This window comes from Gopherus evgoodei, chromosome 14, assembly GCF_007399415.2.
Source record: "Gopherus evgoodei ecotype Sinaloan lineage chromosome 14, rGopEvg1_v1.p, whole genome shotgun sequence".
Classification (NCBI taxonomy): Eukaryota; Metazoa; Chordata; order Testudines; family Testudinidae; genus Gopherus; species Gopherus evgoodei.
The window spans coordinates 24,363,867-24,377,364 of NC_044335.1; the positions used below are offsets into that span (position 1 = coordinate 24,363,867).

The following is a 13,498-nucleotide window of genomic DNA, read 5'->3' on the forward strand; positions in this document are numbered from 1 at the left end:
GTTTGACCCCTGTACCGAGTACTGAGAATATTTGCAAGAAAATGAGCTGGAGATAGTGCTTGTCCCATTTGGTTTTTTTTAATGCTTGTAATTTAACTCTGTCATTGACTATTTCTCTTTTTAAGATCTCACTCAGTTCCTTCCAAATTTCAACAGCGTCAGCAATAAAACAGCTATTTCCCTGCACTTTGTTCAAGGCTACAGAAATAAGCTTCAGGGTACTCAGCATGTGTATAGCATTTCTCTCAAGCCCAATGTTGAGAACTTTGTCTGTGATAGTGCCATCTATTTTTTCATTATTTTGTTCACAAACTATCATCAAGTTAGGCCAATTCTTGATATACTGCTCAAAACAGTCCACTTCTGAGTTCCATCGAACATCTTGTGGGAGAGTGAGCTTGGTTCCTCCCACCTTTTTCAGAGCCGCTGCTGCAAAATGGTTTTTATGGAAATATTTTGCATTTTCAACAATATTAGCCTTTATTTCTGGAATACTGAAGTCTATAGGGTAGGAGGTGTATCAAATGAGCACTGCAACCATATATTATTGGCTTGAGTCTCTCTTCTAAATTTCTTCTCATCTTGGATACATTTGCAGCATTGTCTGTGACCAAACTGCATACTAGACATTTTTTTTTTCACAGTTTGTTATAGCTTTTACTGCTACTTTTTGTAAGTATTCTGCTGTGTCTGCATTTCCTGATGTGTCAATTGTTTCTGTAAGGAAGACATTACCTTCTTTGGTTATCACACAAGCACATACAACAGGAGCATTGTGGACATTGCTCCACCCATCAAGACTCAGGTTAACAATTCCACTCTCCAGATCTTTTACACACTGCTCAATTTTTCTTTCATACACATTATCCAGCAATTTGCCTGTGACATCTGCTCTGTTGGGTGGACTCTATCCTGGTCTTAATGACTGAACCATGTTAATGAAGCTTGGGTTCTCAATCACAAGGAAAGAAGAGTTTTTTGCATAAACAAACCAGGCAATTTTTTCATCAATTACCATTTTTTGTAATCTGCTGGTTCTTATCACAAACGTATCTGGTTATTTCAGGATGATGGAGATTTTTTTTCTTTTTGATACAGGTGATATACTGTGACTATGTCAAGTATCAGAGGGGTAACCATGTTAGTCTGGATCTGTAAAAGCAGCAAAGAGTCCTGTGGCACCTTATAGATGTATTGTATCATGAGCTTTCGTGGGTGAATACCCACTTCTTCGGATGTGACTATGTGACATACATGATATGACTGAAACACTGTCTTTGGCAGATAGCTCTGAAATTATGGAAAATGATGGTGATCTTGAAGGTAGATAGTCTTCAGAATCCTGTATGTTGAGGATGGATTCTCCTAAACAAAATAAGTCAATGCAGTTATTTAATTATTATTACCATATTGCTCATTTAGTATTACTCATTGCATTCACTGACACTCAGTACTACTTTAAAAGTGAAATTGTAAAAGGAAGATCTGCCTATTTCAGCTATTTATTTTCTTATCACAACTGCATCTAAAATGATAGTACCACAGAGTAACAACTATGTTTTTTGCTCAAACATGAGAATTCAAGAATAGTCCAGAAGGAGGACAGGCAGTCCTTAAGAAAAAGTATGAAATAAAAAAGTTTACCAACCTGAAGATCCTGCATGTTCCGACCTGTTCCTTTCATCATTTTCAGCACAGCTTCCTCCTGAGAAGGAACACTTCTCATGACGTTGTTTCATACGGGTAACGTGGCCTTACGTTTCTTTGTTTATCTGTTTGCATTTTGCACACATGCCTGTCTTACCCACAGGTAGAGGAACTTCATTAAAATATTCACAAACTGGGTCTCTTTTACAGACTGCTGACATTATAGGTTTTCCCTTCTAGTGAGAGAATGGTATGGTAGATCTCAGATCAATGAAGGCTACACTCAGAAAGACCTCAAGACTTCTAGAGTATGCTGCTCAAACAGTTTCACTTTTGTTACTACTGTCTGTCCCTCCCTTCTCACATTTATCTCCAGACTTCTGCTCCTTGTCCAGATCTATTCCACCCCCAACCATCTTCTGTTCTTTGAACTTTCTGAAACTTTGCACTTTCAGAGAGAGGTAAGAGATTGAGACTGTGTACACAAATTTGCTGAGAGACAATAGAGTTGAAGTCTGTTATTTCTCACCTCTATATATTATTTATTTATTATTTATTTATTTGAAAACATTGTTTTGCTGTTAACAAGCATGTTATCTCTGGAGACACAAATCCACAGTTTGAGAACTGCAAACCTAAGCATTTCTGATGGTATCTTCTAGACTGAGCACTGAATCCCATTGGGTGAATAGAAAGACTAACCTAAATAATCTATACAAAAGCCATTGGAACCTCATAAGATTGGATCTCTAATTCATGAACTATTGGAACACATTTACAAAACTTTTCTTAAACATTACATGAATAGGTTGTCTCATACTATAGAATTAGAATTTATAATCCCTATTCCATGATGAGATATCTTTGAGCTATAATGTATCTTAAGTAAAACTATCTTTAGATAGTTTTTTTCCTCAAAAAGCATCTGATTTAAATAAAAAAGATTTGATTTTTTTTTAATTATGGATTTTTATCCAGCCTGTTTACTATTACATTTAGTGGGAGCAGAACTGGGTCAACAGTGAACACTTTTTAAAATCCCAGCATTTGACCCTGTGCTTTGGCATGGTCTTCCGATTGTAGAGAGGGATCAGCTGCAAAGTTTGGATTCAGATCTAAAGTTTCTGAAAGTCCAGGGGTGCTTGAATTTGAAGTTTCTTGGGTAACATCCATTTCTATTTCTACCACCTTGAGATGTAGGTTAGAATGGCCCTGAAAGGATCTGCCTGGCACTTTTCTTGTTGCTCAGTGCAATTGTTTTCTCATCTTTACTTACACTGTGGTTGAATTTCCTAATCAAGAGACTTTTTTTTCCCCTTTAGTATAAAAGACTTACTTCCTTCTGTATCCTTGCCTCTCTTGATCCTTTATTGAGAGAGAGAGAGAGAGACTGCGTATGAACATGGTGGCGTGGGGGCAGAGGGTTTTGTGGGAGAATGTTGCCAGTTTCCGTTGATTATAAATTTATAGCATATGGCTGTTCACTGAGCAGACTTGATCAAAATGTTTATCTGGCTTATCTGGGTGTCTGTCACACTGTTGCAGCGTGGTTTAGAAAGGAAAAGGGAACTTCTATAGGTTAGAACTGAAGTGAGCCTTTCCAAACTCAATTTTCTGTGAACTGCAAAAGGCCAGCAGAGAAATACATTTGTAGCATGACTTGGCAGCAGTATCGGAACTGAGAATGTCAAGAGGGTTGCGTTTGATTAAAAATTATCATGCCTGGCTGCTGAAACACAGATTTTTTTTCCTCCTCTCAATAGTTTTTTTCCAATTTTCCTGCGTATGCCCACACCGAAAGCCAATTCTTTGAATAGAATCAAACCAAATAACTCCCTTAACGGCTTTCTCATTGCTAATGTATTTTGTCATCTTGATGCATCTGTGAAGAGACAAGTTTAAAACCAGTGTGTCTCAAAATAAAATGCTTGGTGTAGCAAACTGTGGGTTCCTCAACACCTGCTGCTGTGGTTTATATAAGGTAAACTCCAGGGTAAACAAGCTCATTAATCTCTTCTAATCTTGTCCCACCTCCCACTCAGAATTTTCACTCTGAATGCCACTTGTGTCCAGTTCCTCCCACGAGTGGTTTAACTGTCCTTATTGCATTGTTTCTAGCTGGCCTGTCACGGTTACACTCACATGTTTGATTCTTCTGGACTCTGGCAACCAGGGGTGCTGTTAATGCAGGGGAGTGTGTTTAGAGGCTTACAATGCAGAGATGTTGGGTTGGATCTTATGCTGGGGTAAGGTGGCACAGATCTGCAATGGTGCTATATTGACTTATGGCAACTGGGGGCCTCACCTATTGCATCCTTTTATATTGGGTATGTCATAGGAGGAGCCAGGTATGTAAGGGTGTACACACATTGTGTAGGACTGGTTACTACATGAATATTGCACTACCAAATTCATGGTCCATTTTAGTAAATTTCATGTTCATGGGATTTAAAAAAAATCTTAAATTTCACAGTTTCAGATATTTAAATCTGAAATTTCACAGTTCTGTAACTGGGGGGGTCCCGACCCAAAAAGAGGTTGTGGGGCATTCGCAGGGCTATTTTTGGGAGGTTGTGACATTGCCACCTTTGCTTCTGTGCGGCTGCTAATGGTGTCAGTGCTTTCAGAGCGGGGTGCCCAGCCAGCAGTGGCTTCTCTCCAGCAGCCCAGCTCTGAAGGCAGCGCAGAAGTAAGGGTAACAATACTGTGACCCACTTACAATTGACAGATTTCATGGGGGAGTCCATATTTCATGGTCCATGATGAGTTTTTCATGGGCATGAATTTGGTAAGTCCCTATACATGAAACCTGGACCAAAAAGATGTATGCTAATTTTAATACAGAAGGAATATTTTCGTCTCCCGTTATATAAAATGAGATTCACAGAAGAAAATTCAAAAATAAGAACTCTTTTATAATACTCCGGTGTTAGCAGGCCCAAAATCTACTTGTATCTCTACCTGGTAAGTTTAATATCCATAAAACAGGAGGCTTCAGCTCCATGAAATGAACATTTTGTTTTCTGACTGCTGCGGATTATGTAGAATCATTTACTTTTCTGATACAATTGCTCGGAAAACCCAAAACCAAAACCCCTCTTCTCTTCCCTTCCCCTTTTCCCTTCTTTCTCTTTAGGTTCCTTCATGATGGTGAATAGCTCTGGACGGGCATCTGGGCAGAAAGCTCACTTGCTGTTGCCCACCTTGAAGGAAAATGACACTCACTGCATCGACTTTCACTACTACCTGTCTAGCAGAGACCGCTCCAGCCCTGGCTCGTTGAATGTCTACGTGAAGGTTAACGGTGGACCACAGGGCAACCCCATCTGGAATGTGTCAGGGATTGTTACTGAAGGTTGGGTGAAGGCAGAGCTTGCCATCAGTACATTCTGGCCACACTTTTATCAGGTATGTGTTTGTAATATTTCCTCCACCAAAGATTTGCTCTGTTGCTCTGAGTTTGGGGCTGAGCGATTGTTAGCCAAGGAGGTCGTGAATGTTAGTTCTGAAATAACAATACCTGAGGTTTTTTTCCTGTACAATATTGGAGCAATTGTTACAATATATCATGAGCTCTCACCCCATCACAGGCAAGAAAGGGTTGAAATCCTAGTTAGTCATTCACTTCACCTGGGTGGTAATGAGGTAGTTTTTGTCAGTGAGGGGAGATGGGACTAGGGAAGGATCAGGTAATAACAGGCATCTGGGCCTTACAAATAGGTTGAGAATCAAGCAGAGAGAAGCTTCTGGCTGACTGGCTTGCTCACTCCCGTGAAGGGGTAAGGTGCTAGAGGCCTCAGGAAGACTTGAGCTGGGCAGAGCAATACTCAATAGCAGAGCTGGAGAAGGGCAAGGGCATGAACACAGGGTCCAGAGGATAGTTAATGAGTCTTTGGGACTACACCTGGACATTTTGTTGCCTTGGAAGTGAGCTGAAATATCCACTTTTCAGCTGGAGAGCTGACTGGCATGTAAAGGCAGATGGCCTGAAAGTGGCACTAGAAGAGAAGAAACTCTGCAACGCTGCATGCAGACATGAGGGGAGAGATTGATGGGACCTGCTGGCAAGAGGCAGTTTATTCTAGCTGTCTGACTGAGGGACAGGATTCCTGGATCCTGGTCCTGCCTCTGCTCCTTGGTCTCTTTCTGAATCTCTTTGAGGCAACCTCTCTGCCTTAGTTTCCCCATCTGTAAAATGGGGGTAAACACTTACCTACCCAATTAGTGCTGTGAGACTCCATTTGCTGATAGCTGATATGCTTTGATATCCTCTTATGAGTCGTGCTTATACAAGTAGAGAGTCTTAGTTTTAGAACTGGGCTTGAGTGTGGTGATTTTGTATGGTGGGAGCCTCCAGGCATCTTGAAGCATGCTGCTTTCTTAAGAACATAAGAATGGCCCTACTGAGTCAGACCAAAGGTCCATCTAGCCCAGTATCCTGTCTTCCAACAGTGGCCACTGCCAGGTGCCCCAGAGGGAATGGACAGAACAGGTAATCATCATCAAGTGATCCATCCTCTGCCGCTCATTCCTAGCTTCTGGCAAACAGAGGCTAGGGACACCATTCCTGCCCATCCTGGTTAATAGCCATTGATGGACCTATCCATGAATTGATGGACCTATCCTCCATGAATTTCTTCAACACTCTGCTTCTAGAAGGCTTTCAGCTTCTGAAGAGAGGGCTTTATTAAGCCAGTTGGTGGTCAGCACTGATGTATTCTGAAAATAAGGATGTGTAAACCCTTCCACCTGCATTTACCATGGCTCTGCATAAAAATGGGTAAATGTACATGACATTTATCTAGACATTTAACTATTTGCACATACTTAACCCAGTCTGCCCATGTACCTCAAATGACTGCATGAGCTAGTTCACTCATGCAGTCATTTGAGGTACATGGGCAGACTGGGTTCACTCACCTTTGCATTTGGGCGGTTGCTCTGTTTTTGAAAGCTTGGCCCAGATTCCTAATCTGAGTGGGCTCTTCATCCATTTGCTTTTTCTCCTGAGTCCTCCCTTCCCCTGCTGGAGTTACTGAGTTGAACTTAACACCAGCTGCCTGGCATCTAATAGGGTATCTTTGGATCGATTTTTGCCATTTTGTAAGCTTGCTAAATAAATTGGAATATGTTTAGAGTAAGGGCTGCTTGTGACACAGTTTTGCCTCTGCTGCCTGGCTGACTCCTTCCCTGAGTCTTAGAGTAATTTCCTCTCTGGTGTCTCAAGCTCTTCTCCCTTTCCCCAAGAGCGGGAACTAGGTCAGAACTACATCCACTGGAACTGCACCAGCCCGCACCAAGATTGATAGTCCTGTTAGTTTAAAAGCCCAGGCCCCTTTCAGATTGGAGGGCATGCTGAATGAAAGTTAGCCCATCTGAATTCCAGTGAGTGCCGATGATGGTGATTTCTGTGGTATGGACACCTGTCCACTGGGAACAGGACTAAGAGCAGCAAACCCCTTGCATCCTGTCCCAGTCCTGGTTTCTGAAAAGAGTAAGAACAGACCCTTCCCAGCAGTCAGCCTCAAATGGGCAGAGAAGGAATTAGCGCTAGGGAAGAATAGTCAAGTTTCTTAAGTCTTAGACTGTGAGGTGCTTCATATACCAATCCTAAACTGAGACTACATGCTTTGACCTTCCAGCATTCCATGCAGATTGTGGACATGACAGTGGGCACTCCTAGCACAAGGAGCTAGTGGACAGTCTCGTTCTGCTGTTCAAGTTCCTAATCAATTTCACTCAAATAGGAGCATGTGACAGTAGCCTAATCGGGACCATGGCCCTTTCATATAGTGCTGAGCACTCATTCAAGAGCATCCCCAGCAGGAGCTACTGTCTTGTTGCCAACATCTGAGTGTATCCAGGGCTACTAGGGGATTTAATGTAGTTTGCCATGATTTTTTGTTTGCTGCTAGCAGGACGTCATCAACCATTAATCAGGGGTTTTACAGTGACATCAGCGAGTTGCTTGAGTGAAAGATGTTAGAAATGCCGATCAAGTCCAGATGTGGCTGCAATGTCATAATGGTTGTCTCATTATTAGTCTTTCCCAAACAGAGGTTGGGCTTCAGTTAGCTAAGCCAGATTTCACACCAAGAGGACTATTTGTAAGCAGCAGATAAATTCTAAATACTCAAGTGCAGGTACACTCTACTCTTCCTGAATGGTTCCCTAGAGGAAGAAGGGAGGTGGGTGGTTCAGGACTATTTAGCTTGAAGAAAGTGTTCATCCAAAGAAGGGAGGCAGATGTAGACAGCACCTGCAGTGCTGTCTGGTAGGGAGTTGGGAGTCAGCTGGCTTTGTGAGATCAGGGATTAGCTGTGCTGTGCAAAGGGACCACTGCAATTTTATTTACGCAGAAGCACTAATATACCACTTTAGGGGCTAAGTGAAGTGAAACTTTATTAGGAATGTGCATGCCGTGCTTTGGGCTCTTGCTGACTTTTCCAGGAGAAAGTCATTATAGTTGAAGGTTTCAGTTATATTTTACTCCATTAATTTTGCAGCCACCTGTTTACTGCACCGTCATGTGGCCTGTTCCAAACTCCTTTCTATGCACTTTCTTGGCCTTAATTCAGTAAATGAGTGCGCTTTCTTTTCATGCAGCACACTTTTACTGTTCTATCAGAGGCAAAAAGGAATGGCAAGGAACTGCCCACTACACATTGTAGGAGAGGTACATAAATTGCTGATCAGAGGAACAAATGGGATAGGAATTACAGTAGATAACATTCCACAGCTGAGTGGACTTTCTTCCCCCACTTTTAATAACTGGAGGGGATTTAAAAAAAAAAATCTGAGCCGTGGTGACTTCTTCCCTTCCAGCACTTTGGTTCTTGTCCTTTTTTTTTTTTTTTTTTTTTTCCTGGTGGTTGGTCCTTCCAGATGTTCCCACTCTGCTCAAACTTTCATTTTTCTAAGGATGGCTTTTAAACCTGACAGATTCATCAGTCTCTAACTGTACAAACTGTCTCCGTCTGATGGCCTGTTAACCAATGGTCATCTCAGGTCTTGCCACATTCAACCAAGACAGTGGAGAATAGATTGAGGGAAATTTGTGTATTTAAAATGACGAAGCGAGAAACTTTGTCCCCATTCACTCTTGTTGGTGACCTCATGGAACACCTGAGGCTATGGGCAGACTGAGCTCAAAGATGGCAGTAATCTGGGTACCTAGATGCCTGGTGGGCTCCTCATCTCCCAATTGTCAGGAAGTGGCACATCTTGATCCTGAGCCATAGAAATATTCCTGGTTTAAAAGCCTTTACATCCTACTGTCAATTTTAATCTAGTAGTGAATGCCAGGGAAATGCAGACTGATTCACTGAGGCCTGGAAGCATGTCCAGTGTTTCACAATGAACTCTTAAGATAGTGTTTCAAAAGTAATGGACAACCAGGAAAATTTGTCTCCACATCAAAACAAAGAATTCGTGTCGGACAAAATGTGGAGGATGTTCTTGATGCACAGATGTGCCTCCGGAGTCATCAGCAGGAACAGTGTTGTGTTATTAGGCTGGGAAATTGGGCCTCTAACTCCTCTAGATGCTTTTCAAAATCCCACTGTTAAGAAATAAATGTCTAGAAACATCTGCCTTGTGCCTGACCCTCCCAGGAAACTTCAGCTACTCCTCAAAGCTATAGAGCGTCTGGCTATCTGAATACTGGTAACCAAGCCAATTTCCTGAGGTCATGTTTGCAATGCTGGGAATCCTGCACAAGATTCACATGAGTTATCCAGTTATAGAGGCATTCTGTTGATATATATATATATAATAAAATAATATGGATGATGGAGATTTATAATGGCTATGCCATAATTTGTCACACTTGGATTCCCAGCCTGAATAGGTGTTCAGCATAGTGAGGAAAAGTGGTAAGAGGACTGGGAGAGAGTTTATACATGTAATCACTGAATTATTGTGTGCTATAAAGATGAGCTAAGCTCCAGAATGCACCAAGTGCAGTACTGGAGTATGCCAGTAAAAACTAGTGTGATGTACAGCAAGGAACATTATTGATCTATGCCTTAAGAAAACAGTTGTAGTACAACAGATGAAGCAGGCTACTTTGCCAGAACAGATACTGTTTGTATAAAGTAGCAGTAACATGTAAGGGTTGTTTGTTGGGAAAGAAATATGAAATGGCTTGGATTTTACTATTCTCAAAGGTGTTTAAGAAGGTTCCAAAAGTGTAAAGCTTTGCATTTTCTCTGTTTCCCTGTTAAGCTTTGAGCGGTTTGTTAAAATGCAAAACAGTATTAAGGGCCAAAACCTGCAGCTTTCAGAATGAGTAAGGAGTCCCATTGGAGTAAAACATGTCACATATATAGAATTGGGCCTTTAAATTAGCATAAATCTCAGCTTCCTCCAGGCCCTGAGCCCCTATTCTCTGCCTCCCAGAAAATCTGGTCTGCTGTCATGGTGCTGGGGTCTAGGTCGGTGCAATGCAAAGGGAGAAGGAAGTTCTGTGAGCTTGGATTGATGGAAGAAATGAGAGCATGAAGAGTTGAGGGTGGCAAGCAGGCAAAGAGTGAGACATCTTCTGAAGCAGGCTTGCCTACAACTGTTCTGCAGATTCAGATAATTGAGAGGGGTGGAAAATATGGGGCCGAGGGCAGAATGTGTGGGGCTGATTCTCATCTACTAACTCAGTTAGCAGTGGTTGCCCTGAGCCATCTGTCTCAGTCCAGTATGCCATAAAGGACATTACATTAGACATTGGATAGTCAACAGTAGTGAACAGAAGCTTCTGTGGTCTAGCATTTTTGCCAGCTACTGATAGTTAAGGGCAGTGCCTAACCCTTCTCAGAAGAGTTCTCTTGAAGGTGAGAAGTCTAGACTCTGAAGAAATTTCCTTGAGTGGAAGTTATGGAAGCTGATAACATGGTTTAAGATGCTTTTTGGGCAGACTATTTTCCAACTGAACCTTCCTTCCTTGTGTATTCAAAAATTAAAACAATATTAAGGTTACAGTTTGCAACCTAAGTTTGGAAGGAGCTGCAGCAGTAATTTCTCAGATCATCTTCCTGATTGCTGCAATGTGTTTCTCGAACGACTCACTCATTTTAAAGAGCGTAAGCAAGAGGTTCCATTACATGCCACTATAGCACTAGAAAGCAAGTAGGTGGCTCATGAAGAACCCTTTCCTTTGTCAAAGCTGCATGTGTAACCCCAGCATGTGGTTTTCTCTCTGATATTCACCTAACTCTTCAGTAACTGGTTTTATCGATTTATCCTGTTGCTGCTGTACCCTGGGTAGTTTGTTCCTTAACTACTCTCCTATGTATTTTAATTCCATTCCTGACTTTATTCAGTACTTGACCTTTCCTTATCTTAAATTCTTTGCCCCCTTGTTCTTCTATTTCACACAATTTCCAATGCTTTTGCTGAATCTGTCTTTTCAGGACTTTTATTTCAAAAGGTCTAATTTTTGGATGTTCTTGGTATACTAGGAGTAGTACAACTTTAGGGTTTTCTTCCATAAAAAAAGGAAGTAGACAAACTTGAGTAGAAATAAAGTTTTGGAAACCCAGATGCAACACAAACCAACCCTATTTGATTACAGAAAGTCCATTGACTATTTGCTTTAATTGACTGTCTTGGGTGCTGCCAGTGCATAGAGACCAAATATTGACCAAATGGGGTAGTTTATCTTTCTATCAATAAAAATATTCTTTATGGGTGAACTTTAGCTCTGTGCCGGGAGCCAGCTGAACGGCCACTGATATTCTGCCTGCATTTTCCTTTATCTTTATTCCAGCCATACCATGCTAAATTTCTCCTTATCCTTATTGTTTGCACCATCCGAATGTTTCCAAGCAGTTCTGTTCTGCCCATTCCCATCCTTTAGCAGTTTATTACACAAATTGCACATACTAAGTTCTTCTCTCTAAAAATTGCATTGGCTTATTTTTCTTTTCTTGAGCTTTTCTCTGAGCTCCTAATCTGTCTGTCCTTCTCTGATAATGAGGTGCCCAAAACTGAGAACAATATTCCAGGAGCAATCTCTGGGTTACAGCAAAAGCCCATTATTGCTCTGCTGTTTAACTTGATGTCTTTGTGTGTGCAGCCCCAGATTGCTTGGGCATGTTCACTGCCATATGGTATAGCACTCTTAAACAGCTCTTCTGAATACATCCTCTCCTCCATGAGGATAGATTTTTTTTAAAAATTAACATACAACACATGTAGAGATATTACATATCATATTTTTAGAACAATATTTCATTCTCCATATCTGTTGGTTTGATTCAGAGAGGGTAGAAACTATCCTGTATAGACTCTTCTTGAAATCCAGCAACTGGAGACTGGGATGCATTGCTGTGATTTTACAGCTGTCTTGCTTGCACAGATATTGTATGCAGGGCTGCCCGGGGAGGGGCAAGTGGGGCAATTTGCCCTGGGCCCCGCAGGGTCCCCGCAAGCCCTGGCCCAGCGGCGGTCCGGGTCTGTGGCGGCATTTTGGCTGTGGGGCCCCTTCAGTGCTGCGGAAGCAACTGAAGGGTCTCCCACCGCTAAAATGCCCCTTGAACCCTGGCCCAGCAGCGGTCCGGGTCTTTGGCAGCATTTCGGCAGCAGGGGGCCCTTCAGTCACTCTAGGTCTTTGGTGGCATTTCAGCGGCGGGGGGCCCTTCAGTGCTGCTGAAGACGTGGAGCGACTGAAGATCCCCCCTCCGCCGAAATGCTGCCAAAGACCCGGACCGCCGCCAGGTGAGTACAAGCGCTGCAGCTCCCCAGCTTTGCCCCAGACCGCTTGAATCCTCTGGGCAGCCCTGATTGTATGTAAGCCATTCCCCAGCTGTGGGGCATTTGAAAGACAAGGTGTCAACTGTGTCCTGTGTCTTAATTGGGACTCTGTACAATTTATGAATTCTGGTTGAAATGGTGATATTGTATTTTGAAAAACTGCTGTATCATGAATGCCTCTATGTTCATGGATCTACCATTGCAGACAGGTTCCATAGCAGGTAGACACACCAGACAGACAATGTCGGTGCTTAGGGCTCAGTGACCCTGTTCAGATGCAAACACTTCGGAACAATGGGTGACCTGAAGCCTTGGAAATCCAGTCCAGTTTATCCCTCAGAAAGAAGCAAGGAGGTTAGGAGCAATGAAAACTTTCCAGGACAAAAGAGGCTCAATGACTAGGAGGGGTTTAAATAGAGAAACACACAGGAACAGGGAAGCCAGACAGGAAGAGGAAACATGGATCAGGAGAGAGCACGGTCCTGCAAGCTGGATGAAGGAATCCATGAGGGAGAGAGGCCGGTCAGTATGGAACAGCCTGAATAAGGCATGGGATGTTCTGTCTGCCTTCCTGGACCCAGATGGTCCCCCAAAGGCTTACAATGGAAGGATGAGCTAGTGAGGCACCATGTGGTTTAAGAGGCTGCTTGCTGTGTATGATCTGTACTTTTGTGCTTTACAGGATGAAGTATAAAAGAGCAAATGTGTTAGACTCAGTGCAAGGAGTAAGTGTGTTGACTGCATCATAACTGCTGCATACCCACACAACTCAGAAGTTTCACAGCTTTCGGGTGGAGTTCTGGGAGAGGGTGTGTTTTAAGGATGAGGGAATCTCAGGGGTCACTTATGTTCCCAGATGGGCTAGGCGGCTGGACAGTGGGTTCCAGTTCTCAGGGTGGGTTTCTAGATCACAGATCTGTGCCCTGAGAGTAAGTCTAGGGACCTCGAGATTGGAGAAGTGGATGGACTCTGTTCAGGATCCAGGGGTTTAAAACAACCCTGGAATCCAGACCACAGAGGATTGGATTCCCCTCACATCAGTCCTAGTGAGTAGTCATGAGGGACCACTTAATAGGATCTGTAACAGGCTCATAGAATATTAGGG

At 42.6% G+C, this 13,498-nt stretch overlaps 1 protein-coding gene across 6 annotated transcripts in view; it reads left to right on the top strand.

Moving 5' to 3' along the window:
- The window catches only part of PTPRT (protein tyrosine phosphatase receptor type T), a 739,839-nt gene that overhangs the window by 259,875 nt on the left and 466,466 nt on the right, over positions 1–13,498 (top strand). For all 6 annotated transcript variants that reach the window (XM_030533365.1, XM_030533367.1, XM_030533369.1 and 3 more), the window contains exon 3: positions 4,784–5,055. In XM_030533365.1, coding sequence (XP_030389225.1) covers positions 4,784–5,055 — 272 coding nt within the window. The remainder of the gene's footprint in view (positions 1–4,783; positions 5,056–13,498) is intronic.